Raw genomic sequence first — 23,896 nt, forward strand, 5'->3', positions numbered from 1 at the left:
AGCTTTATAGACTCCTAGAATATCACAAATAAGCTGGCAGGAGAGGAAATGATAAAGCAGAAATGTACTGAGGATGTTTAGAGGACAAGTTCAGGATAGAAACCCTTTTTTAAAATTTTATTTGAGAGAGAGAGAGAGAGAGTATTAGCAAGAGGGGAAGAGGGGCAGAGGGAGAGAGAGAGAATCTCAAGCAGGCTCCACGCTCAGTGCAGAGAGATTGACTTGGGCTCAATCCCACGACCCTGGGATCATGACCTGAGCCAAAACCAAGAGTGGGACACTCAACCGACTGAGCCACCCAGGCTCCCCAGGATGGAAAACCCTTCTTGACTTTCAAGTTTGGATGTCTCTGACTGAAGCCCCCATCTCCTTTCCAGGACACTGCTGGCTTTGAAGCCTCCATCCGCCGCGCTGGGGGTTTAGCATTCACACACAGCAGTTTTCGAGCGTGCATATCACATACGTGGAGTATGGCTCACAAGTGTTGTCTGACGTGCTTGTGGTAGAACATGGGTGACAGGGAAGCCTGTGGAGAAATTTGAACTAAGTTCAACAGGGGAAAGCTGGATAACATTTCAACTCAGAAAAGATCGTGCCCAAATCTGCCACTCTTTGAACGCTCTTTGCAGAATAACATTTGACTTAAGCCTATTTTATGCCTGGACCCAGCATTGTCGCTTCATGCCCATTGCAGCGGTGCCAGCTCAATACAACCATATGTATTTACTTCACTTTGCAAATGTCCTCTTATGCATTTGGTGGGAGGCAGGAGCCAAGGGAGATCTCCAGCATGGAATTTTATGTGTGATACTTATTCTGCTTTAGAACTTAGAATACTTTGTGAACACTTCTAATATCGTGTGATTAGCCTCAGTCATGGTTGTTTTTTTGTTTGTTTGTTTGTTTTTTTTTTTTACTCTTGTAAGGAGATCCTTTAACACATTAGAGAGGTTTGACCTTGGGCAGATCTTGGGGAAACAGGATTCTCCTACAAGAGCCTCTTTGTGACTTGGGGGATTTTGAGAATAAACGTGTGGAACTTGCCTGCTGTCCTCACTCTCAAGGAGACCCCGGTACGTGTTGATCTCACACTCCAGCCGGGCCTTTGTGTCCAGCAACACCTCGTACTCCTGGTTCTGCCGCTCCAGGTCACAGCGGATCTCTGCCAGCTGGTTCTCCACGTTATCGATCAGGCACTGCATCTGGGCCAGCTGCGCGCTGTACTGGTCCTCAGTCTCCGCCACAGTGCATTCCAGAGATTCTGTCTGCAGAAGAAGTGTACTCAGGAGGGCTGTATAACATAATCCCTGGGATCAGAGTGCCTGTTTCCAAAGCCTTGCTCTACCCTAGTGTAGCCTAGTGACATTCTGAAAATTACTTAGCTTCTCTGAGCCTTAGTTTTATTCTATAACAAGTGGGCAATGCAAAGTACCTATCTCCTAGGAGGGTTGTGAGGATTAAATGAGTGATATGTGTAAAGGATTTTGAAGAGTTCCCGAAAAAAAAAAAAAAAACTTTAAAAGCTAGGTAAGAGTTATTACTAACACCACCAAGCCCGCTGCAACCTTCAGTATACTGAAGTTGGGTATCGACTTGAGGCAGGAGGAGCCATATAGTGAGAGTTAAGAGGCTCTGGGATTGAACCAGCTGGATCCAGCTTCCACTTTTGCCTCTTAAAAACTGCATGATCCCTGCAACTTAATCTGAATCTCAGTCTTCCTCATCTGTATAATGGGCTTAGTAAAGGGATTTATCCCATAAAGTAAGGCTCTCGCAAGATGAATGCACAGCTGTCATTCACCTAGTCTCCATAGGGCCTAACGTGGCATGGACAGGGGTGTTTGACTGGAACTGGCTAGTGTTATCTTCAGTGCACGGTATCCTCGTTGCTTGGTGGGGGTCGGGGGGAGGGGTTCAGTGAAGGGTCCAGTTGAGATGTGGATCCTGGGAAAGTTTAGGATAGTGGTAGAATGCAGAGTTTGAATACCATTGTTTTCTATGATGGTGAGCTTGGAAACCTGGCCTGAATCAAAAGAGCTTCAGGGGCGCCTGGGTGGCTCAGTCGGTTGAGTGACCGACTTCGGCTCAGGTCACAATCTCACGGTTTGTGAATTCGAGCCCCACATCGGGCTCTGTGCTGACAGCTCAGAGCCTGGAGCCTGCTTCCGATTCTGTGTCTCCCTCTCTCTCTGCCCCTCCCCCACTCATTCTCTGTCTCTCTCTGTCTCAGAAATAAATAAAGATTAAAAAAAAAGAGCTTCAAAACCACTGGAATGCTCGAGTGCCTTTGGCTCAGAGGTTCTGTTCTCATTCTGCTCCTGCTCTTTCCCTCTCTCCCTGTCTCTGGAAGGTGCTGCAGGATCACACTCAAGCCCAGAAGGGACGGTCAGGGCATCCCGTTGGGACAGTACAAGCTGTTGACCTATCGCTTCTGCCTCTAGCTCGGTAAACAGCGGTATTTAGGAAAGGCAAGGAAATATACTCCTTGCACGTTGGAAATGGAGACTTTCTGCCACATGAACTGTGGGGCTCTCTCCTCGGGGTTTGGAAGAGGGGATGGCATCTCGGGGCCTGACTCCTCAGTATGTGAGTGGCATACCAGGCTTTGCTGTGCTTGGAGCTCAATTTCCAGAGCGTTGGCTGTGCGTTTCAGTTCCAGGATCTCTGTCTGGCAGTCCTGCAGCTGCTCCGTGCTGCACAGCTGCTGCTGATTCAGCTCCTCTGTCTGAAACACAGGTGTGATCAGAGGACCCAAGTAAGACAGACATCTGGAAGCCTGTCACCTTCCTGCTCCAGGAACTGACCTGAACAGCAAACCATTCTTCCACGTCTCTGCGGTTGTTGGCGAGCACCGTTTCATACTGACAGCGCATCTCATCCAGGACCTTGTTGAGGTCGACGGTGGGGGCAGTGTCCAGCTCCACGCTGAGTCGGTCACCCAGCTGTCTGCGAAGCAAGTTGACCTCCTGAATGGGGGAATGGAGTCAAGAGTGTGACAGGGTGGGTGGGGGGGGGGAGGGGGATTCACTTTGACATCCCAAGGGTGTCGTATTTCTGTTTTGGGGGATAAGTGAGTAAAAGTGTAAAAAATCTAGAGGGATTTAGATTCAGTTGCTTGGGTTGCAATCTCTTTTCGTAGCTCAGTGTCTGCATCTGCAAATGGGTATAATAATTTTACCTTTCCCAGAGACTTATTGTGAGAGATACGAGTTAATGTTTATAGAAAGCACTTATGAAAGCCCTTGGCACATAGGAAGGTCTCAATAAATGCTATTATTATCATCAACCAATGCTCAAAGGGGAAATATACTATATTACATCTTTCAGCTTTTCACCTTTTAGCCTCATTGATGTGAGATAATCAGATACTTCATATTTTATGATTTTAAAAAGTTTATAGGTACAGAATATTTTAAAAATTTGGCCCAAATATTGCATAAGATGTTATCCCCTTTTTGAAATGGCCTTCACACCCTGTGTTTATCGATAATCCAGATTTTCAAACCTTATAGGTTAGAGTTAGGTGAGCCATAAAGCCTCCAAGGAAGGCTGTTTGTGGGAGTTACCCCCTCCAGACAGCAATGACAGGTGGCCAGTTTGGTTCATCCATGTGGCACTGGCCAGGGCCATTTCACATGTACATCCAGAGACATGACATGCTGCCATGATCAGGCCCAACAGCATTAGTGCCCTGAGTACTTTTGTTCCAGCATGAGCGGTATCTGCCCAAGTTCGATTTAGGTACACAGCACGGACTGTATCAGTCTGACTTTGTCCCTTCTACATTTGTTCAGCATTTTTGCCACTTTCCTCACCTCTTCGTGGTTTTTCTTAAGGCAAAGGAGATCGTCCTTCAGAGACTCCACGTGGGCCTCCAGATCGGCTTTGCACAGAGTCAACTCACCCAGGATCCCACGCAGGCCGCCAATGTCCGTCTCCAGCAGCTGGCGAAGAGACAGTTCAGACTCGTACCTTTCACGGCAAAAGAGATACAGCCAATGCTTACTTGGCTGGAGACAGTGCTGGGGATGCTGGGGGGTGACAAGAGGACTCAAGGAAGCCACATCCCAAATAATAAATGTGAGTTTTGTGAGCATTCTTAGCTTTAAAAAAGCTTATAGAGAGAATATTTGTGGTGTGTGCACACGCACATGTGTGTGTGTGAGAGACAGAGAGAGTGAGAGAGAGAGTGAGAGAGAGGCAGTCATAAGTTACTCTCAAGTTCATTCAACTTACTTTGACCTAAAGTCATCGGCAGCCAGTTTGCAGTTGTCAAGCTGAACAGCAAGTCTAGAATTCTCTGCCTTTGTGCACAAGATCTGGGAAGGAAGGTCGTTATGTGTAATAGATGGCCCTTTGAAAGAAACCTAAATATCTATTCATTTAACAACTATGCCATTATTTATCTTTTAAAAGTCTTTATAAGAAAGTATAAAATAGTTTTCAGCCTACTTCTCTTATTAGCCATGTCACTTCATGAAGAGACAAGCAGGACCAATTTATAAAAGAAATAGATAAAAAAGGTTAGTTTTTCAATGGCCTACGACATTTTGCAATATTCCTTGACAGTTGAACTCTGATTTTTCTCCATAAGTGGTTTGTATTATGACTCTATCCCCACTCCATGAAAATAAAAATTCATCTGTAAGAAAATGATTCCTAGGGTGAAATTATGTGATTAAAATGATGACATTTCAATATCTATGTTAAAATATAAATATAAACATCCAGTGTTGCATACAGAATTAACTTTGGGTGTAATACAGTTTTTCCTTACTCTCTGGACGATGAAGGTAAAAGTCTGGACATGAGAGAGCTTATTATGGCCATCAGGGATTACTGGCATCCCCAGGGCTAATGCTGACGTTTCCTGATTTCGGCCCACCACCCTTTCCTCTGGGTCACATTACCTCCTGAAAAGTCCCCTTTCCCTGGGGGTACTTCCATAGAACAGCCTCTTTTAGTATAAAGATGGAGCAAATCCCAGATTGGAAGGGTGGAACATTAGGGCAATGAGACACCAGACCTTTTGCTGGAGATCTTCAATGGTGTCGAAGTAAGACTGGTAATCGGGGCACACCAGGGGGACCTCCCCTTCACACTGTTCTCGGATCCTGCACTCCAGCTCCGCGTTCATCTCCTCCAGGCCTCGCACCTTCTCCAGGTAGTTGGCGAGTCTGTCGTTCAGGAACTGCATCGTCTCCTTCTCGTTGCTGTTGAACATCCCATCCTCACACCAAGCACCGCTCCCCACCAAGCACGGAATGTGACCATTCCCAGCCAAGTAGCACGGTGTGACACAGCCGGTTGCCAAGCGAGACCCAGAAAGGAAGCTAGGGGTCTGACCTCTGGAGGTGGCTTGGGCGCTGGGGAGGTGAGTGGTTTCCATGGAACAGGGTGAAGCGAACACACAGTCGGAAGCTGTGGCACAGGATTCAGAGGAGCAGCACGTAGGGGAGCAGTCCGAAGTCATCCTATCGAGCGAAGAACCGAGACTAGTTGCAAAACTCCAGCTGACTGGCTGCCGAGGTCTCCTTCCCTCCTGAGACTTTTATACAGTCCCCCAAATGGGTATTTATGGAACAGACCGGATGTTTTCTTTATCACTGTTGGTGGCAGTTGTCATATGAACACTCATCAGGGTTGTTTGTTTGCTGAGGAAGAGTTTTATGCTTCATAAAAGAGGCATAACTTCAGGTTACTAAAAAAGGACACTGTTTCCATATGCCAATAGGATAAAATGCTTGGTCCAGAATAAAATCTTCTTAGGAAGCGCTGTCCGTTTGGCAGACTTTGGAAAGATGGAGAAAATGTGGCCCCTCGGTAATTATAGGTACAACTCATTACAAATAACAAAAACAATATTCCCACACATTTTGATCCTGGGCACTGGAAATTGTTTATGTATCCTCTTAAAATTCATATTACATCTCATTAAATGCCATTTATTTGTTTGTGCCACCATCATAAAAATGTTCCCTGTAGTTAGCAGTCTTTTCAACGCTTTTTATGGCCTTGCTGTGCTCAGATGGTGGAGGGGTGAGGTGTGTACTGGGTTTAAAGTGTGTGTGTGTGTGTGTGTGTGTGTGTGTGTGTGTGAACCATGTCTACCTGTGTACACATTGAAAAGTCACTTTATGTAACAGATGGGTACGATCTGTGCCCTCCAGGCCAAAAGACAAATTGGTTATCAAGATCTGGAGTTGTGATCTATGATTTCTGGAAATTTCCTTGCTTTCTCCACATTTCCTATGCCTAATTTTTATTTATTTAAAAAAATTTTTAAATATTTATTTTTGAGAGAGAGAGACAGAATGTGAGTGGGGGAGGGGGAGAGGGAAGGAGACACAGAATTGGAAGCAGACTCTAGGCTCTGAGCTGTCAGCAGAGCCCGATGTGGGGCTCAAACTCACGAGTCTCGAGATCATAACCTGAGCCGAAGTCGGACGCCCAACTGACTGAGCCACCCAGGTGTCCCTCCTATGACTCATTTTTAGATGAGAGATATACTTTTTTTTACCTGTATCTATAATAAGAGTGAAATAAAATCTCTAAGTTACAATCTTTTAATCTCTTAGGAAACTAAACCCTCATTGGTTACACTTCAGAATAGGGGCAAGGGAGCTACAGAAGGTTTACTTCTGAGATGGAATCTGTTTTCTCTTATTTCCTTTCTTTTTTTTTTTTTTTTAGTTTTTAACTTTTATTTATTTCTGAGAGACAGAGACAGAGTATGAGTGGGGGAGGGGCAGAGAGAGCGAGGGAGACACAGAATCTGAAGCAGGCTCCAGGCTCTGAGCTGTCAGCACAGAACCCAACACAGGGCTCCAACTCATGAGTCTCGAGATCATGACATGAGCCAAAGTCAGTCACTTAGCCAACTGAGCCACCCAGGCGCCCCTTATTTACTTATTTTTTAAGGTCACAATTTCATAAAAATTTAAAATACTGGAACAGAGGAATAAAATTTTATAATGTGAGTTCCAGATCAGTGGTTCCATTGGGTGAAACCTCTGCTGCAATACCGGATGGATAGGGGTTTGAGATTTTTTGGATTCTGTCTTGAATTTCATCTCCGTTACGGAGCATAATCTCTTTCACTTTGCTTGGCGTAATTGTGGCATTTATTTCATTTTCAAAGGTGTGCAGAGCAAATTGCCTCCAGAATCGTTAAGATTTTCATAGGAAAAAACCCCACTGTCCTGACAAAGTGAAAATTTTCATGATCCAAAATAAACTTAATTTTTTTTCTAACTGTGAACACTAGGTAGCTGATAATGGGAAGACCAAAACCAAAAACAAACCAAGAGATCTTAAATAGATGGATTTAAATAGTGTCTTAGGATATATTATTCTCCCATCCAAGTACTAACCAGGCACGACATTGCTTAGCTTCTGAGATCAGATAAGATGGGACACCTTCAAGGTGATATGGTCATGGACTCTTAGGGTTTATTATTCATTGAGCAGAGTTGGGTTTGATTTTAGGGATTCTCTTTACATTTCAACACTTAATGCTAAACGTTCTTAGAGTGCTGATGGCATGATGATGCTGTTCTGCAGAGGACATGAGCAGGGATTCAAAAACATAGTTGAAAAATACAGATCTCTGAAGGAAAATTCTGATTTCCACAGTAACCTAATGAGTCAAAGGAAAAATGTCTTTGAAGAGAACCCATGTCTTGGTTGTCTGTCATTGGTTTCAGTTAATTAAAATGCAGCAATGTGCCTTTCTTTTAAAGTAACTGCAGGGGGGTGCCCTGGGTGGCTCAGCTGGTTAAGTGTCCAACTCTTGATTTCAGCTCAGGTCATGATTTTACGGTTCATGAGTTTGAGCCCCACATCGGGCTCTGTGCTGACCACACAGAACCTGCTTGGGATTCTCACTCTCTGCGTCTTTCTCTGCCCCTCCCCTGCTCATGCTCTCTCTCTCTCTCTCTCTCTCTCAAATAAACTTGAAAAAATAAAGTAACTGCAAGTAAAAATAAGTTTATATTGACCTAGTTTCTATTTGTAAAATGTTGATTTCTGGTTATGGGATATATATATATATAGAGAGAGAGAGAGACAGAGACAGAGAAAGAGAGAGAGACAGAGAGAGAGAGAGAGAGACAGAGAGAGAGAGAGAGAGAGCACAAACATGCAGGACTATTTATTTGGGGCTTGATTAATTAGATACTGTTGTATGACAATCGATAGCCTTAGTTCCCATCTTAGAATATTGAAATTGCCCAGAATTCATTTTTATGGCATATCATCCTCAAAAGAAGGGAACATTGGGAATAGAGAAAAATAAACAGATACCATTAAAGGTCATGATACAATGGCATCATTGTTTCTTCTTGTAATATGACCTTACCTCAGAACATCCACTTACTGCTGCCACACTTGCTGATGTAAAATACAGATCTATTTTTTTGTCAGTCTCCACCTCTGAAATCCAAACTTCCTGCCTTGACAAATACGACCCCTTTCACTCTGGTGCCAATTTACCCTTCTAGGCTAATTTCCTGATAATTTGTCTCACAAACCCCAAACTGCAACCTTCCTTCAAGCTTTGTAGGTGGTGTTTCCTTGGTCTACTGTTCTTCTGTACCCCGCCCCCCACAAACCCACATGTTAAGACAGATGAAGTGCCACTCAACTGCCTCATGTTGAGATGGGGCTTTTCCCACAGCATTTGCACATACCTCCACTGTGACATGTGTTACATCCCTTTTAAAGGTTTCAGTATTTTTATGTTTCTTGGTCTTTTTTCCCTTTTTGGAAAATGTCTCTTTTTTGAATATATATTTTTTAATGTTTATTTTATTTTGGAGAGAGAGAGAGAGAGAGAGAGAGAGCAAGCACTAGTGGGGGAGGAATAGAGAGAGAGGGAGACGGAGAATCCGAAGCTGTCAGCACAAAGCCCAACCTGGGGCTTGAACCCACAGAACACCGTGAGATCATGACCTGAGCCGAAGTCAGATGCTCAACTGACTGAGCCATCCAGGCACCCCAGAAAATGTCTCTTTTAAGATAGGTATATCTTATTTGTCTTCTTCTTATCCTCAGCACTTGGGACATAATATAATAGGCCTTCAGTAAATGTTTGCTAAAAATATAAGCCTTTGGCTCAGTAGAGGTTTCTGTTTTGACACATAATTGCTTACAAAACAATTGAAAGCTAAAGGGCAAGGAAGGTTAGCAGAGGACAAAGAGCAATGTCCTGGTGGTCATAATGGTTACATTTTATTCCAGTTCCAGTGTTGTTACTAAACTAGCTGTATTGTCTTCATCTAGACCTGTAACTCCTTTGAGTCTTAGTCCTTGCTGTAGGGAAAAATAGTAACCCGTCACTTCTTCTTTTTTTTTTTTTTTTTTAATGTTTTTATCTATTTTTGAGACAAAGAGAGACAGAGCATGAGCAGGGGAGGGGCAGAAAGAGAGGGAGACACAGAATCCGAAGCAGGCTCCAGGCTCTGAGCTGTCAGCACAGAGCCTAACGCGGGGCTCGAACTCACCGACTGTGAGATCATGACCTGAGCTGAAGTCGGACACCCAACGGACTGAGCCACCCAGGCACTCCTGTAACACGTCACTTCTACATGGAATTGTCAAGGCATAAACAACCTGCATATCTTTCACTTTATAAAAGTAGTAAAATTTAATGGCAGTGTAAGGTCTCCAGCTGATCCATCTTGGTCCCCAATAACTCCATAATTGTTAAGTACCTATTCTTTTTGTTCCTCCAAATTTTTTCAGTTGAGATGAAATTTATATTTATTGAAATGCAGTTTTGGCAAACACATGTACCTATGTAACCCTCACCCCAGTCAAGATATCTGACATTTCCAGGATACCAGAATGTTTCCGTGTGTCATTTTTCACTCAGTGCCCACCTCCCAAAGGGAAACAACGCTCTGATTCCTTTTACCAGAGATTGGTATTCACTATTTGTGGGTTTCATAAGTAAAATCACAGGGTGCATCCTTTTTGTATCTGGTTTCTTTGGCTCAACATCATAGTTTTTATTTCATCCCTGTTGTCACGTGTACCAGAAGTACAGTATTTTATTTTTTTAAAGTTGCTGAGGAGTATTTCATTGTATGAATATGCTGCAATGTGTCCTTTCTCCTTTGGACAAACATTTGGAGTATTTCTTACTTGGGGCTGTCATGAATAAAACTCCCATAGATATTCTTGTATATATATTTTTGTGGATATATATTTCATTTCTTTTGGGTAAATATTTAGGAGAACCATTGTGTCATGGAATAGAAGTAGAGCTTCAAAATGTATTTACTTAGTATTTTTGTTTATATTATAAAGTGGTTTATTATTTAATTTAATTTAATTGTTTTATTTTAGAGAGAGAACACAAGCAGGGGAAAGGGAGGGGGGAGAGAGAGAGAGAGAGAGAGAGAGAGAGAGAGAATCCCAAGCAGGCTCCATGCTCAGTGTGGAATCCAACACAGGGCTTGATCTCACAACTGTGAGATCACAACCTGAGCCGAAATCAAGAGTCAGACGCTTAACTGACTGAGACACCAGGCACCCCGATTTATTTATTTTTAAAGCTCAATTTATTTAAACTAAAGAACCAAAACAAAACAGTTCACCCATTTTTTTCTACTTCCCACTGTAAGGGTTAAATTGTAGTGTAGGGCTAATGCTTAGCTTGAAAAATAACAGCTTTGTGTTGACATTGAAGGTTAAGAGATAACAGCCTTGCTTTACTCTTATAAATTATGCCTCATACTCTTGTAAATTAGGCTTCACCAATTAAGGAAGCAAAAGTTCAAAGAAAAGAGCATCAGAGGCAGGGTCAAGGAGATCCACTGGTTGCAACTTAGAGGCAGAAAGTCTAAAGTAAACACCTCATTAGGCAACTGTTTCTAACTCATCTGGAAATTGTTTCTTTGTTCTGTTCCCAGGTGATGATAAAACGATGTGATCGGTTATAAAAACTCTGTACCCCGGCTGTTCGGGGCCGCACTCTTATCAAGAGTGTTGGTCCCAATCGGTCGGCCTTGCCTCTCATTGTAATAAATTTTGTTGTGACTGTCACTGGTGCCCGTAGCATTCTGTTTCAGGAGTCGTGTGGATGCAACATTTGGTGCATTGGCCGGGAAAGTTAAAGGTCTGAAACAGGGCCCTTTCTTGGATTGTTCCGCGGGAAAGTTAAAGGTCTGAAACAGGGCCCTTTCCTCGGATTGTTCCGCCAGAAAGTTAAAGGTCTGAAACAGGGCCCTTTCTGCGGATTGCTCCGCTGACCCCTGGGAAGAAGCTCGGGATTGGGAGAGGTAAGGAATTCTTGGGGCGCGCCATTTGGATGACTCAGGAGGGTCTGCTGGACGCGGCTATAGACCCAGAGTCAGGGATCCTACCGGGACGCTGGTGGACCCCATTTGGTTTGGTTTTTGTCAAGAAGGATCCTATTTTCAGGTGGCTGCCACGGCCTACTGGCCTAGAGATCTCAAATTTGTGTTTTCTTCGTGTCTTAATTGTCTTCTTCCTGTTGACTGTGCGTCCTTGTCAGTTCTGCCTATCTTTGTCATGGGTCAAAATCAGAGTACCCCCGCCCCTCTGAGTCTCATACTAACCCATTTCCAGGACTATAGGAGAGCTGCCTCAGTTTTCGGCCTCCACGTTAAGAAGCCAGTCCTTCGAACTCTCTGCGAGGTGGAATGGACCAGCTTTCAGGTGGAATGGCCTCCACAGGGGAACTTTGACCTTACATTGATATATAAGGTTCATGATATTGTCTTTTCTAGGCACGAAGACCAAATCCCATATATTGGGGCATGGAGGACCCTCATCGAAAACCCTCCAGATTGGTTAAAACTTCTCCTTCCCCTTTCCCCTTGCCTCCCTAAAGTACAGGCTTTACCACTCAAAGGCAGCCCATCTGAAGCTCAAAATAAGAATCTTGACGGGACTAAGCGGCTGCCCCCTCTATCACCTGCACCAGAGGAAGAAGAAGAAACTTACCGCCCGCCGCCCTATAGTTCTCGCTCAAAAAATACAAGTCAGGATGCTTCAGATCAGGAGGCAAGCCCGAGTCAGGACACTCCCCTGAGCCCATCTCATACCCGGTCAGGGACTCCCTTTCATCCCCCTCCCACTGCCCTACCCCTTCGTCCAGGGCCACCCCTGCAGGGTGAAGTCCGACCCTTTATGACTTATGTACCCTTCTCCACTAGCGACCTTTATAATTGGAAGCTTCAAAACCCCTCGTTCTCAGAGAAACCCCAAACATTAATTTCTCTTCTTGAAACCATATTTGTGACCCATCAGCCAACCTGGGATGACTGCCAGCAGCTCTTGCAGGTTCTCTTCACCACTGAGGAGCGAGATAAGATCCGTCGTGAGGCCCAGAAATTAGTGATGGGGCCAAATGGGCAACCCACCGTGGATCCTGCTGTGCTGGAGGAAGTTTTTCCTTCCTCGCATCCTGAGAATTGGGACCCAAACACCCCTCACGGTAGGCAATCATTAACCCTATTTCGCCAGACTCTACTGGGAGGTCTCCGAGCGGCCGCCCGCCGGCCCACAAACATGTCTAAGGTAACAGAAGTAATTCAGGGAGCTGGGGAAAGCCCCTCGGCCTTCTTAGAAAGGCTCATGGAGGCGTACCGCACCTTTACCCCTATTGACCCTGAGGCACCTGAAAATAGAAGGGCATTAAATCTGGCTTTTGTCTCACAGGCAGCCCCAGACATTCGGAAAAAGTTACAAAAATTAGATGGGTTTGAAGGAAAAAATTTTTATCTGAGTTAGTTGAAATAGCCCAAAAGGTTTTCAACAATAGGGATTCTCAGGAAGAAAGACAGACAAAAAAATTAAGCAGGGTGGTGGCAGCCGTCCTGGATGCCCGTGAGGGAAGAGGACCCAGAGCGCCCAAAGAATTCTGGTCTGAACAAAAGAAAAAAGATAAACAAAGGGTTAAAGTGTCACTGGGAAAAAATCAGTGTGCATATTGCAAACAAGAGGGACACTGGAAAAAGGATTGCCCCAACTTAGCCCAACGCAAAACTGGGCCACCCCAGGTATCTGTGATGGGAGTCGATTTCGACTGACGGGGCCGCAGCTCGGTGGCCCCTTCTGAGCCGTTGGTTACTGTTAATATAGGGGGCCAACCTAAGACCTTCTTGGTGGACACTGGGGCAAACTTTTCAGTTTTAAAACAAGATCCTGGCCCCACCAGGCAAGGGGCAACCCTGGTGCAAGGAGCAACTGGGTCCCAGACTTGTAAATGGACCACTGAACGACAAGTAGATTTAGGCCGTAAAACTGTTACACATTCTTTCCTAATCATGCCTGAATGCCCCTACCCTGGATTACTAGGTAGAGACCTACTGCATAAACTAACGGCTTCTTTGAAATTCACTGAAGGGGGGGTATGCATATTAAAGTCGGCCAGGATGGCCCAACAACGGTAATGGTGACTGTGCCACTTGGGGAAGAGGGCCTGCTCACTCCAGTGCCTAATGAAAATGTTCATGCAGTCGATCCCCTCCTTAAAAGCCTCCAGGCGGATTTTCCCCAGGTATGGGCTGAAACTAATCCACCTGGGCTGGCAATTCATCAAGCTCCCATAATAGTGGAACTTAAGGCATCCGCACTTCCGGTAAGACTAAAACAATATCCCATGTCCCGGGAGGCTAGGCGGGGAATCGCTATTCACATCAAGCGTTTGCGCGACTCTGGCATTTTGATCCCATGCAAGTCGCCATGGAATACTCCGCTTCTTCCTGTCCGGAAGCCTAATTCATCCGATTTCCGGCCAGTTCAAGACCTAAGAGCAGTAAACGCCAGGGTAATGGACATTCATCCCACTGTACCCAACCCTTATACTCTCCTTAGTCTGCTTCCCCCTTCTCAGGTGTATTATACAGTTCTGGACTTAAAAGATGCCTTCTTTGCCATCCCGCTGGCCCCACAAAGCCAGCCACTATTTGCATTTGAATGGACTGATCCTGAAGAGGGAAAAGCCGGACAGCTCACCTGGACGCGACTCCCCCAGGGATTTAAAAATTCTCCTACTCTTTTTAATGAAGCCCTGCACCAAGATTTAGAGCCATTTCGGATTTCCAACCCACAGGTAACTCTATTGCAATATGTTGATGATATCTTGCTGGCGGCCCCTTCTCATTTAGAATGCCTGAATGCCACCAAAGGACTCTTGAGTCTTCTACAAAAACTGGGGTACCGAGTGTCAGCCAGAAAAGCACAGGTCTGTCGTACTGCAGTGACCTATCTAGGTTACAACCTTAAAAAAGGTAAGCGCTACCTTGGTGAACAAAGAATTCGGGCCATACTCGATATTCCTCAGCCTAAAACTCGCAAACAAGTCCGCGAGTTCCTTGGGGCGGCAGGCTACTGCAGACTATGGATACCTGGCTTTGCTGAACTGGCAGCCCCTTTGTATGCCACCCTCAAAGGGTCTCCAGAATCCTTCATGTGGGGAGAGACTCAAACCAAAGCCTTCCAAGCCTTACGAGATGCTCTCATGACCCCACCAGCCTTGGCCCTACCAGATCCCACCAAGCCATTCCATTTGTTTGTAGCCGAAAAAGGGGGGGTAGCCAAGGGAGTTCTGACACAGCGCCTAGGACCTTGGCGCCGACCAGTGGCTTATTTATCAAAACGGCTGGATCCAGTTGCTTCCGGGTGGCCCCCATGCATTCGACAAATTGCTGCCACTGCGCTTCTAGTTAAAGATGCAGACAAACTAACCTTAGGGCAAGCATTGTCTGTCACGGGGCCCCATGAAGTGGAAACTTTACTGCGGGCTCCCCCAGAGCGATGGCTGTCAAATGCTCGGATTACCCAATATCAAGCATTGCTACTTGACCAGCCCCGAATACGTTTTTGTGCTCCCACAACCTTAAACCCAGCCACTTTGCTGCCTGAAGGACAGAATCCCCCTCTACACTCTTGCCCAGAAACCTTGGCAACGATCTCGTCCCTCCGCTCTGATCTTACGGACATTCCTTTACATGACCCTGATATCAGCATGTTTTCAGACGGCAGTAGTTTTGTGTTTCAAGGGCAAAGGTATGCCGGTGCTGCGGTGACGACAGACCGTGAAGTTTTATGGCAACAGACCCTTCCCCCAGGAACTTCAGCCCAACGCGCAGAGCTCATCGCACTAACAAAAGCCCTAAAACTTGGAAGAAACAAGTCAGTTAACATTTATACGGACAGACGCTATGCTTTTGCAACCGCGCATGTACATGGATCCATTTATCAAGAGCGTGGTCTCCTCACAGCAGAAGGCAAGGCCATCAAAAATAAAGCTGAAATTTTAGATCTTCTAGCAGCCATCTGGGAACCTGCGAGGCTGGCAATCATTCACTGCCCGGGACATCAAAAAGGCAACTCCCTAGAGGCAGTCGGAAACTGCCTGGCTGATGCAGCAGCCCGAGAAGCTGCCCTAACTAAAAGTGAAAGTGCCTTGGAGCTACCGATCTTGACAGAGCCCCTGCTTCCACTGGAGCCCAGTTACACTCCTAAAGATTTGGAGTGGATTTCCAGAAAAGGGGGAAGTAAGATGCCGGGACAAAAGTGGTTTCAGGATCCTGAAGGTAAGATCCTCTTACCCGCGGCACTCGGGCGGCGCATGGTGGGTCAGCTCCACCAAGGGACTCATCTGGGAAAAACGAAGATGGCGGAATTAGTGCGGAGAAAGTTCAGGGCGCAAGGGCTGGGAAAAGAGATTGAAGAGGTGGTTGAAAGATGTGTAAGCTGTGCCCAAGTAAATCAGGGTGCAAATAGGAAGGTTTCAGAAGCTAAAAGAGATAGAGGAATTGAGCCAGGCCGCTTTTGGGAAGTAGATTTTACTGAGATTAAACCAGGGAAATACGGATATAAATATTTGCTTGTTTTTGTAGACACCTTCTCCGGGTGGGTCGAGGCATTCCCCACTAAATCAGAAACGGCTCAGGCGACAGTTAAGAAATTATTAAATGAAATAATCCCTAGATTCGGGCTGCCTCTGAGCATAGGATCGGACAATGGCCTGGCCTTCACGGCGCAGGTGTCCCAGGGTCTGGCCCAGGCATTGGGAATAGATTGGAAATTACACTGTGCATATAGACCCCAGAGCTCGGGTCAAGTAGAAAGGATGAATAGGACCCTAAAAGAGACCTTAACCAAATTGTCCCTTGAGACAGGCGAAAATTGGGTTGATGTCCTGCCTTTTGCCCTTTTGCGAGCGCGTTGTACTCCATTTGTCAAGGGATTTTCCCCTTATGAAATTTTATTCGGCAGACCTCCACCTATCCTGCCGAGGCTAGGAGACGATGTAATGGAACAGTTGGAACAGGACCATTTGCTGGCTTCGCTCATGGCCCTGCAACATGTACAGAAGGAAATAACCAGGGCCTTGAGAGAAGCCTTCACTCATCCTCCTGTTCTTCCCCACCCCTTTCAACCAGGAGACTTAGTCTGGGTCAAAAGGCACGAGCCTAAAACCCTGGAGCCGCGCTGGAAAGGACCACACACCGTGATTCTGACTACACCCACGGCCGTGAAGGTAGATGGTGTCCGAACCTGGATTCATCACTCTCAGGTTAAGAAAAACTGCGTGAAGGTGGGAACAACCCAGACTGATGCAGAACCAGATAACAAAGAGCAATGGAAGGTTCAAAGGCATCCAGAAGATCCTTTAAAGCTAAGACTGATGCGGGAATAATAATTTTCTGGGTTTGTATGGTGATAAGTGTGGGGGACTGTATGGAATTGCATCCCCTATCTTTTTGGCCATACCAATGGGAACTCAGGGACACTGTCATGGGAAAGGTGATAGCATCTAATACCTCTTCCACTGTGCCTTGTTTTTTGTTTGATTTATGCGACTTGGTGGGGGACTCATGGGGGACTCTAGTTACTAATTATAAACAGCCAACGGGCTTGGCTCCTCCGGTCCCTGAAAACCCCTATATGGTTACCTATGGATGTGGACACAGGGATCAAGAACAAAAATTGGCTAACATACCAGGGTTATACAGTTGCCCTGCAAATAGAAAGGTCGAATGTGAAGGAAAAGGCCAATACCATTGTGCAAAATGGGGTTGTGAAACGCTGGCCCCCTGGCTGGCAGGACAGGGCCATGATCCCTTAATCACCCTCCTTAGAACTCCAGATCCCAAATGTAAGACTCAAGGAAAATGTAACCCAACAAAAATATGTTTAAAAAAGGTTTCTAGTTCCAGTACCTTTTCCTCTTCCTGGGACACTGGACACACTTGGGGTCTCAGGATGTATGCTCCAGGAGTTGACAAGGGCATTTCCTTTACTATACAACGGGTTAAAAGAAAAACTCCACCCAATCCGGTAGGGCCAAACAAGGATATGATTTTACACCCCCCACTCTTTCCGACTGTCCCTTCCCAACCTACCCCGCAATCGGGTGCCCCCACAAAGTTGGAATTACCAACTACAGGTCATATCCAGAACCCGTTCTCCCCTGAGACGCATTGGCTAGATGTAGTAGATTCTATGTATGCTTGGCTAAATTCATCTCACACCGAGATTGTACAAGATTGTTGGCTGTGCTTAAACCCTAAACCTCCATATTATGTGGGAGTGGCTACAAATGCTAGCATTGGACAAGACATAGAAAAGCATGTTGTGAAATTGCTAAATCCAAGCACGACATTGTGCCCTTGGGGTTCACGACCAATTTTAACCCTAGGAGACCTCCAAGGGCAGGGTTGGTGTATAGTGTCCCAAGAATATAATTGGCAGAACTCCCCTTACAAAAACTCTTGTGCAGAAGTGTATATTCCAAGTAGTTCAGATACTGATAGCGCCCAAAATATAGCATACCGAGCCCTTACTGGAGCCTGGTTTGCTTGCTCATCAGGAATTACCCCCTGCATTGCAGCCGCATACTTTGGGGTCGGCACCCAAGAGATTTGTATCCTAGTTCATATTCTCCCACAAATATACCTATATAGCGGAGAAGCAGGGAGAGAACACTTACGTCTATTTGAAGGACATTCCAGGGTAAAAAGGGCAGCACCAGTCCTCATTCCACTCCTAGTGGGACTGGGAATTGCAGGATCCACAGCTATTGGAACTGCTGGACTCATTGTGGGGGACCAAAATTTCAAAACTGTAAGCAAGCAAGTGGACCGAGACCTAGGCTACTTGGAAACTTCAATTTCTCGGCTAGAACACCAAGTAGACTCTTTAGCTGAGGTTGTATTACAAAACAGAAGAGGGCTTGATTTACTCTTCATGAAGGAGGGGGGCCTCTGCATGGCCCTCGGAGAAACATGCTGTTTTTATGCGAACAATTCCGGAGTAATCCGAGACACTCTCAGTTTGGTCAGGGATAATCTTAGGGCCAGGGAACGTGCCAGGGAAGCCAGCAATAATTGGTATCAGAGTTTATTCTCTTGGTCCCCCTGGCTCACATCATTGCTTACAGCCGTAGCTGGGCCACTGCTATTGTTACTTCTCGGGTTAACTATTGGCCCGTGCATTATCAATTGGTTAGTACAATATGTCAAGAAGCGAGTTAGTGAAATAAAAATTATGATGATCAGGTCCACTTATATCCCCTTAGTTCCTAATGATGAATCAAGGGATTGATTCACTGACAAGAAAAGGGGGAAATGTAAGGGTTAAATTGTAGTGTAGGGCTAATGCTTAGCTTGAAAAATAACAGCTTTGTGTTGACATTGAAGGTTAAGAGATAACAGCCTTGCTTTACTCTTATAAATTACGCCTCATACTCTTGTAAATTAGGCTTCACCAATTAAGGAAGCAAAAGTTCAAAGAAAAGAGCATCAGAGGCAGGGTCAAGGAGATCCACTGGTTGCAACTTAGAGGCAGAAAGTCTAAAGTAAACACCTCATTAGGCAACTGTTTCTAACTCATCTGGAAATTGTTTCTTTGTTCTGTTCCCAGGTGATGATAAAACGATGTGATCGGTTATAAAAACTCTGTACCCCGGCTGTTCGGGGCCGCACTCTTATCAAGAGTGTTGGTCCCAATCGGTCGGCCTTGCCTCTCATTGTAATAAACTTTGTTGTGACTGTCACTGGTGCCCGTAGCATTCTGTTTCAGGAGTCGTGTGGATGCAACACCACCTCCCTACCTTTGGGAACGAATCTGTTCTCCATAACTATGAACTTGGTTTTATTTATTTATTTGTTTTTGATTCCACATATGACAGATCATATGGTATTTGTCTTTCTCCATCTGATTTTTTTTTTTTTACTTAGCATAATGCCCTCGAAGTTCATCCATGTTACTACAATGGGAAGATTTCATTCTTTTCTTATGGCTGAATAATATGCCATATATATAGGTTGTTTCTATTTCTTGGCTATTGTAAATAACGCTGCAATTAACATGGGAGTGCATATATCTTTTTGAGTTGATGTTTTCATTTTCTTCAGACAAATACACAGAAGTGGAATTGCTGATAGTTCTATTTTTAATTTTTTTGGGGGAACTTCCATAGTGTTTTCCAATTTACACCATTTTACATTCTCATCAAAAGTGCATGAGGGTTCCATTTTCTCCACATCTTACCACCACTTGTTATTTCTTATCTTTTTGATACCCACCATTTTGATTGATGTGAGATGGTATCTCATTGTGGTATTGATTTGCATCTCCCAGATGATTAATGATGTAAACATCTTTTCATGTACCTATTGTCCTTTTGTATGTCTTCTTTGGAAAAATATCTATTCAGATATTCTGCCCGTTTTTTTAAATTGGATTGTGTCTTTGCCATTGAGCTGTATGAATTCTTTATACATTTTGGACATTTGCCCTTATCAGATATATGATTTGTAAATATTGTCTCCCATTCAGTAGATTGCCCTTTCATTTTGTTGCTGATTTCCTTTGCTGTGCAGAAGCTTTTTGGTTTGATGTGGTCCCACTTGTTTGCTTTTGTTCCTTTTGCTGTGGGGATCAGATTTAAAAGAAATCATAGTCAAGACCTATATCCAGGAGCTTACTGCCTATGTTTTCTTCTAGGAGTTTTGTGGTTTCAGATCTTATGTTCCAGTCTTTAATCCACTTTGTTTTATCTTATTCTTTCATTTGGAAGATATTCCTCTGTTTCTTCATCTTGCTCAACTCTCTGTGTTGGTTTCTATACAGTAGACGAAAGAACCACCTCTCCCAGTCTTGAAGGAGTGGCCTCATGTAGGAGCTGGGCCCTGTTGTTCAGCCCTGCCCGGGCTCTCGATTGTGTCTCCAACCTCTGTGCTTGTCCAAGTAGCCTATTATATTTTTAATAGCTCCCAGCAGTTGAGGATGTGCCAAGACCTGTCAGTGCCCCAAAGGGGAGGGCCTTAGCATCTAGATTCAGGCTGACTGGAACCAGACTCTTAGGCATTAGCTCTTTAAAGTATGCAAATAAATACAGTCCTGTGGGACTGTAAGCATAAGCCCCTCTGCCCACCAAAGCCAGGTGATCTGGAGGTTTCCTCTGGGTAGCGGTCACAAAAATAGGGGCTACAGATGAGTGTATAAACCCTTTTCTGGGTCATACCACTAAGCCGAAGCAAGACAGAGGGAAACACCAAGATGGTGTTCATAGGCTATATTCCTTGAGAGCTGCTCAGCACTAAATGTGTGACCAGCCTGGAGCCTTGCCCTCAGGCTGACGCTCCAGGATAAGCAAGCAGCCTCCTCTTCACAGAAAGACTTGGGGGTGTGCATTGTCTACATAGTGCCCTTGGGGTGGCAACCTGCTGAGCAACATCTCCCCAGCCGCCACAGTCATGTGGGATGCAGGAACCCAACACCTCCCCCACAGCCGGGCAATCAAAGGATGTCCCTTGGACAGCAGCTACAGAAACAGGAAGGCACAGGCAAAAACCAGGGCGCCAGACGTGTTCCCTTTCAGGAGACATTGGTGCTCTGAAGTGCAGCAGAGGGTGAGGGTGAAGACAGTGCCCATCCTCTGAGGCATCTAGACAGGATCACAGGTGTGCGTTTCATTAGAAGCCTCAGGCACAGCCATGATGATCAGCTATTAGGCCTCTTCACAGAAAGACCAAGCTCCTGGGTATGAACTCTTTCTGCTTTGTTTACAGCCCCGTGGGACACATGAGCGTTAGCCGCACTGGCTACACCAGGTGTCCTCTGGTAGCAGTCACAAAAATCGGGGTGCCAGACAGAGGTCTGAGCTCCTTCCTGGGTGACACAGATTATTACACTCCCACGGGACCAGGAACACAAATTCCCCTGGCCTCCAGAACCAGGCGATCAAAAGGCGTCCTCTAGAGGGCAGCGGCTGCAAAAACCCAGGCACCAGGTCAGTGTAAAGGCTCCCTTTGGGGAGATGCTCCTGCTCTGGAGCATGCGCGGAGGAGAGCGCCAAGATGGCGCCAGCAGCTTCGGCTCGGTGCCGCCCCGCAAGGGTGTTGGGTGTGTGTGGCAGGTCCTCGTGCCTGCCCCTCCGCCGCCCACGCTTCACTGTAAGCAGGGGAGCCCCCTTCGCTTGAAGTTTGAGCACTGTGCCAGCGCCGTTGGTTTTCGAGATTCGGTGTTTTGCAGGCTTCGTCGTTCAAGCGCGTGTCGGAACACTGGGATGCGTGAGGTGGGGGTGGAGCGCGCCACTACTGAGGCAGAGGCTCCGGGTTTTGAGTTCCCGCCTGGTTGCCGGTGGCTCCCAGGCTGGCGTTGATGGCAAGGTTGTGTCCCCGCCTCTCCTACCTGCCTCGGTGGCCTTGTGTCTCACCTTCAGGTTTTTGTAAGAAGTTATTCCGAATGTCGCTGTAGGCCGGTTTTCTGTGGGTGGAGGGGAGTTGGGGAGCTGCCCAGTCACCATCTGGGTTTGTTTGTTTGTTTGTTTCTTTGTTGTGTTTTGTTTTGTTTGTTTGTTTTTATTGAGAGAGAGCGAGCAAGACCATGCAGGAGCAAGGGAGGGGCAGGGGGGAGAGAGAGGGAGAACCCCGGGCAGGCTCCATGCCCAGCACAGAGCCTGACGTGGGGCTCCATATCAGGACTGTGAGGTCACGACCTGAGCGGAAATCCAGTCTCTGTCGCTTAACTGACTGAGCCACCCAGGTGCCCCTCAGCCACCGTCTTGGACCAAAGCTTGAAAGTGAACTTTCGTATGACACTTTTTAATCAACGTTGTTTATCCAAAAGTGTTTTCATTTTACTTCAATTTTGAAGGTGGTTTTTGCAAACTATAGAACTCTGGGTTACTTTTTTTTTTTTTTTTTTTTAATTTCCAGGACGTTGAAAATAAGATTTGATTGTCCTCTGACATCCATTTTATCTGAATAGAAGTCTGACAGTCTTTTTCTCTTTGCTGTCCTCTGTTGAATGTGTATTTACTCTCATTTCTTTTAAGATATTCTATTTGATTTTTTTTAAGTTAATTTATTTGTCGAGAGAGAGAGAGAGAGAGAGAGAGAGAGAGAGAATCCCAAGCAGGCTCTGTGCTCACAGCCTGTGAGCCTGGGCTGTGAGCACAGAGCCTGACGGCAGGGCTCCATCCCACAAACCAGGAGATCATGACCTGAGCTGAGATCAAGAGTTGGAGGCTTATCCGACTGAGCCACCCAGGTGCTGCCCTATTAATCTTTTTTATTACATCAGTTTGATTATGATATATCTAGGTGGTGTGTGTGTGTGTGTGTGTGTGTGTGTTTGTGTGTGTGTATGTAGGTTGTGTTACCTGCTTGGGATTTGTAGGTTAATAAAATATATCACTAAATTCAGACAGTTTTCAGCCTTTGTCTATCCCAGTTTTCTACCTCAGTTTCCTATCACTGTGGAACTTCTATTTCATAATTGTTGGGTCACTTGGTACTGTCCAACAGGAGGCTGCTCAGGTTCTGTTCATTTTTTTTTTCAATCCCTTTTTTTCTCTGTTTTAGTGTTGATAATTTTGATCTATTTTAACATTATTTTAAGTTATCTTAATGCACTGACCTCACTTCTAGTTGGCAGTTTCCAATCTGATATTAAGCCCATCTATTGAATTCTTTATTTCAGATGGTACTCTGTAGTTCTAGAATTTTTATTTGCATCTCTGTAATTTAAATAATTAAAATTAAAATTTAGTTTGTTATTATTAAATAAAAATTAAAAATTTGCTTTTCTGTTGAGTTTCTTCATCTTGTTCACTTAAAAGTTTTTTCAATGTTTGTTTATTTTTGAGAGAGAGAGAGAGAGAGAGAGAGAGCAAGTGCAGGATGAGCAGAGAGAGAGGAAGACACAGAATCTGAAACAGGCTGCAGGCTCTGAGCTGTCAGCACAGAGCCTGATGTGGGGCTCGAACTCACAAATTTTGAGATCATGACCTGAACTGAAGTCACATGACTAACCGACTGAGCCACCCAGGCGCCCCATCTTCTTCACTTTTTTCCTTTCACATTGTGTTCATCTTTCCCTATGTCCATGAAAATACTTATAATAACTGTTATAAAATGTTTGTCTGCGGATTCTAACATCTGTGTTATCTATGGACCTGTTTTTATTGGCTGCTTTTTCTCTTTATTATGGATGACGTTTTCCTGTTTCTTCACGTGTCTGACAATTTTTAATTGTATGTTGTTCATTCTGGATGATGTATTTTAGGAAGTCTTGATATGTTGTAGAGTGCTGAGTGTTGAGTTTTGTTCTGACAGGAAGTTAAATCACTGGAAGATCCTCTTAATCCTCTAAGCCTTGGTTTTAGACTTTTTGAGAGAAAGTATGATTTGGTGTGTTCTTTACTCAAGGTTGTACTTTTTACTCTTTTGGTGTGTCCTTCTGGAACATCAGTTGAGTGCCACAGGTACTCGGAGAGCTTTGTCATCTCTAGGTGTACTGGAATTTCAGTGTCTGTTAGAATTGACTGAATTTTGGTATCTCCATTCAGCTTTTTATCCCCCAGCAGCCACTCTGTTAGCCTCATGAAATTTCATCCTGTATG

General features: G+C 45.1%; 1 protein-coding gene and 1 long non-coding RNA gene across 2 annotated transcripts in view; one reads left to right on the plus strand and one right to left on the minus strand.

Annotated features, from left to right (window-relative positions):
* LOC125926522 (uncharacterized) overlaps positions 1 to 5,233 on the plus strand; it is a 151,857-nt gene extending 146,624 nt beyond the window's left edge. The window contains exons 6-8 of the long non-coding RNA XR_007459112.1: positions 2,737 to 3,000; positions 3,837 to 4,080; positions 5,147 to 5,233. This is a non-coding gene — a long non-coding RNA (uncharacterized LOC125926522). The remainder of the gene's footprint in view (positions 1 to 2,736; positions 3,001 to 3,836; positions 4,081 to 5,146) is intronic.
* Positions 130 to 5,473, minus strand: KRT40 (keratin 40). The gene is made up of 7 exons (XM_049636025.1): positions 5,027 to 5,473; positions 4,237 to 4,319; positions 3,816 to 3,972; positions 2,805 to 2,966; positions 2,600 to 2,725; positions 1,045 to 1,265; positions 130 to 526 (listed from the first exon to the last, which is right to left on the minus strand). The coding sequence occupies exons 1-7, from the start codon at positions 5,471 to 5,473 to the stop codon at positions 427 to 429; spliced, it is 1,296 nt and encodes a 431-aa protein (XP_049491982.1). The 3' UTR covers positions 130 to 426.
* Positions 5,474 to 23,896: the final 18,423 nt, after the last annotated feature.

This window comes from Panthera uncia, chromosome E1 (assembly GCF_023721935.1).
Source record: "Panthera uncia isolate 11264 chromosome E1, Puncia_PCG_1.0, whole genome shotgun sequence".
NCBI classification, from domain to species: Eukaryota; Metazoa; Chordata; class Mammalia; order Carnivora; family Felidae; genus Panthera; species Panthera uncia.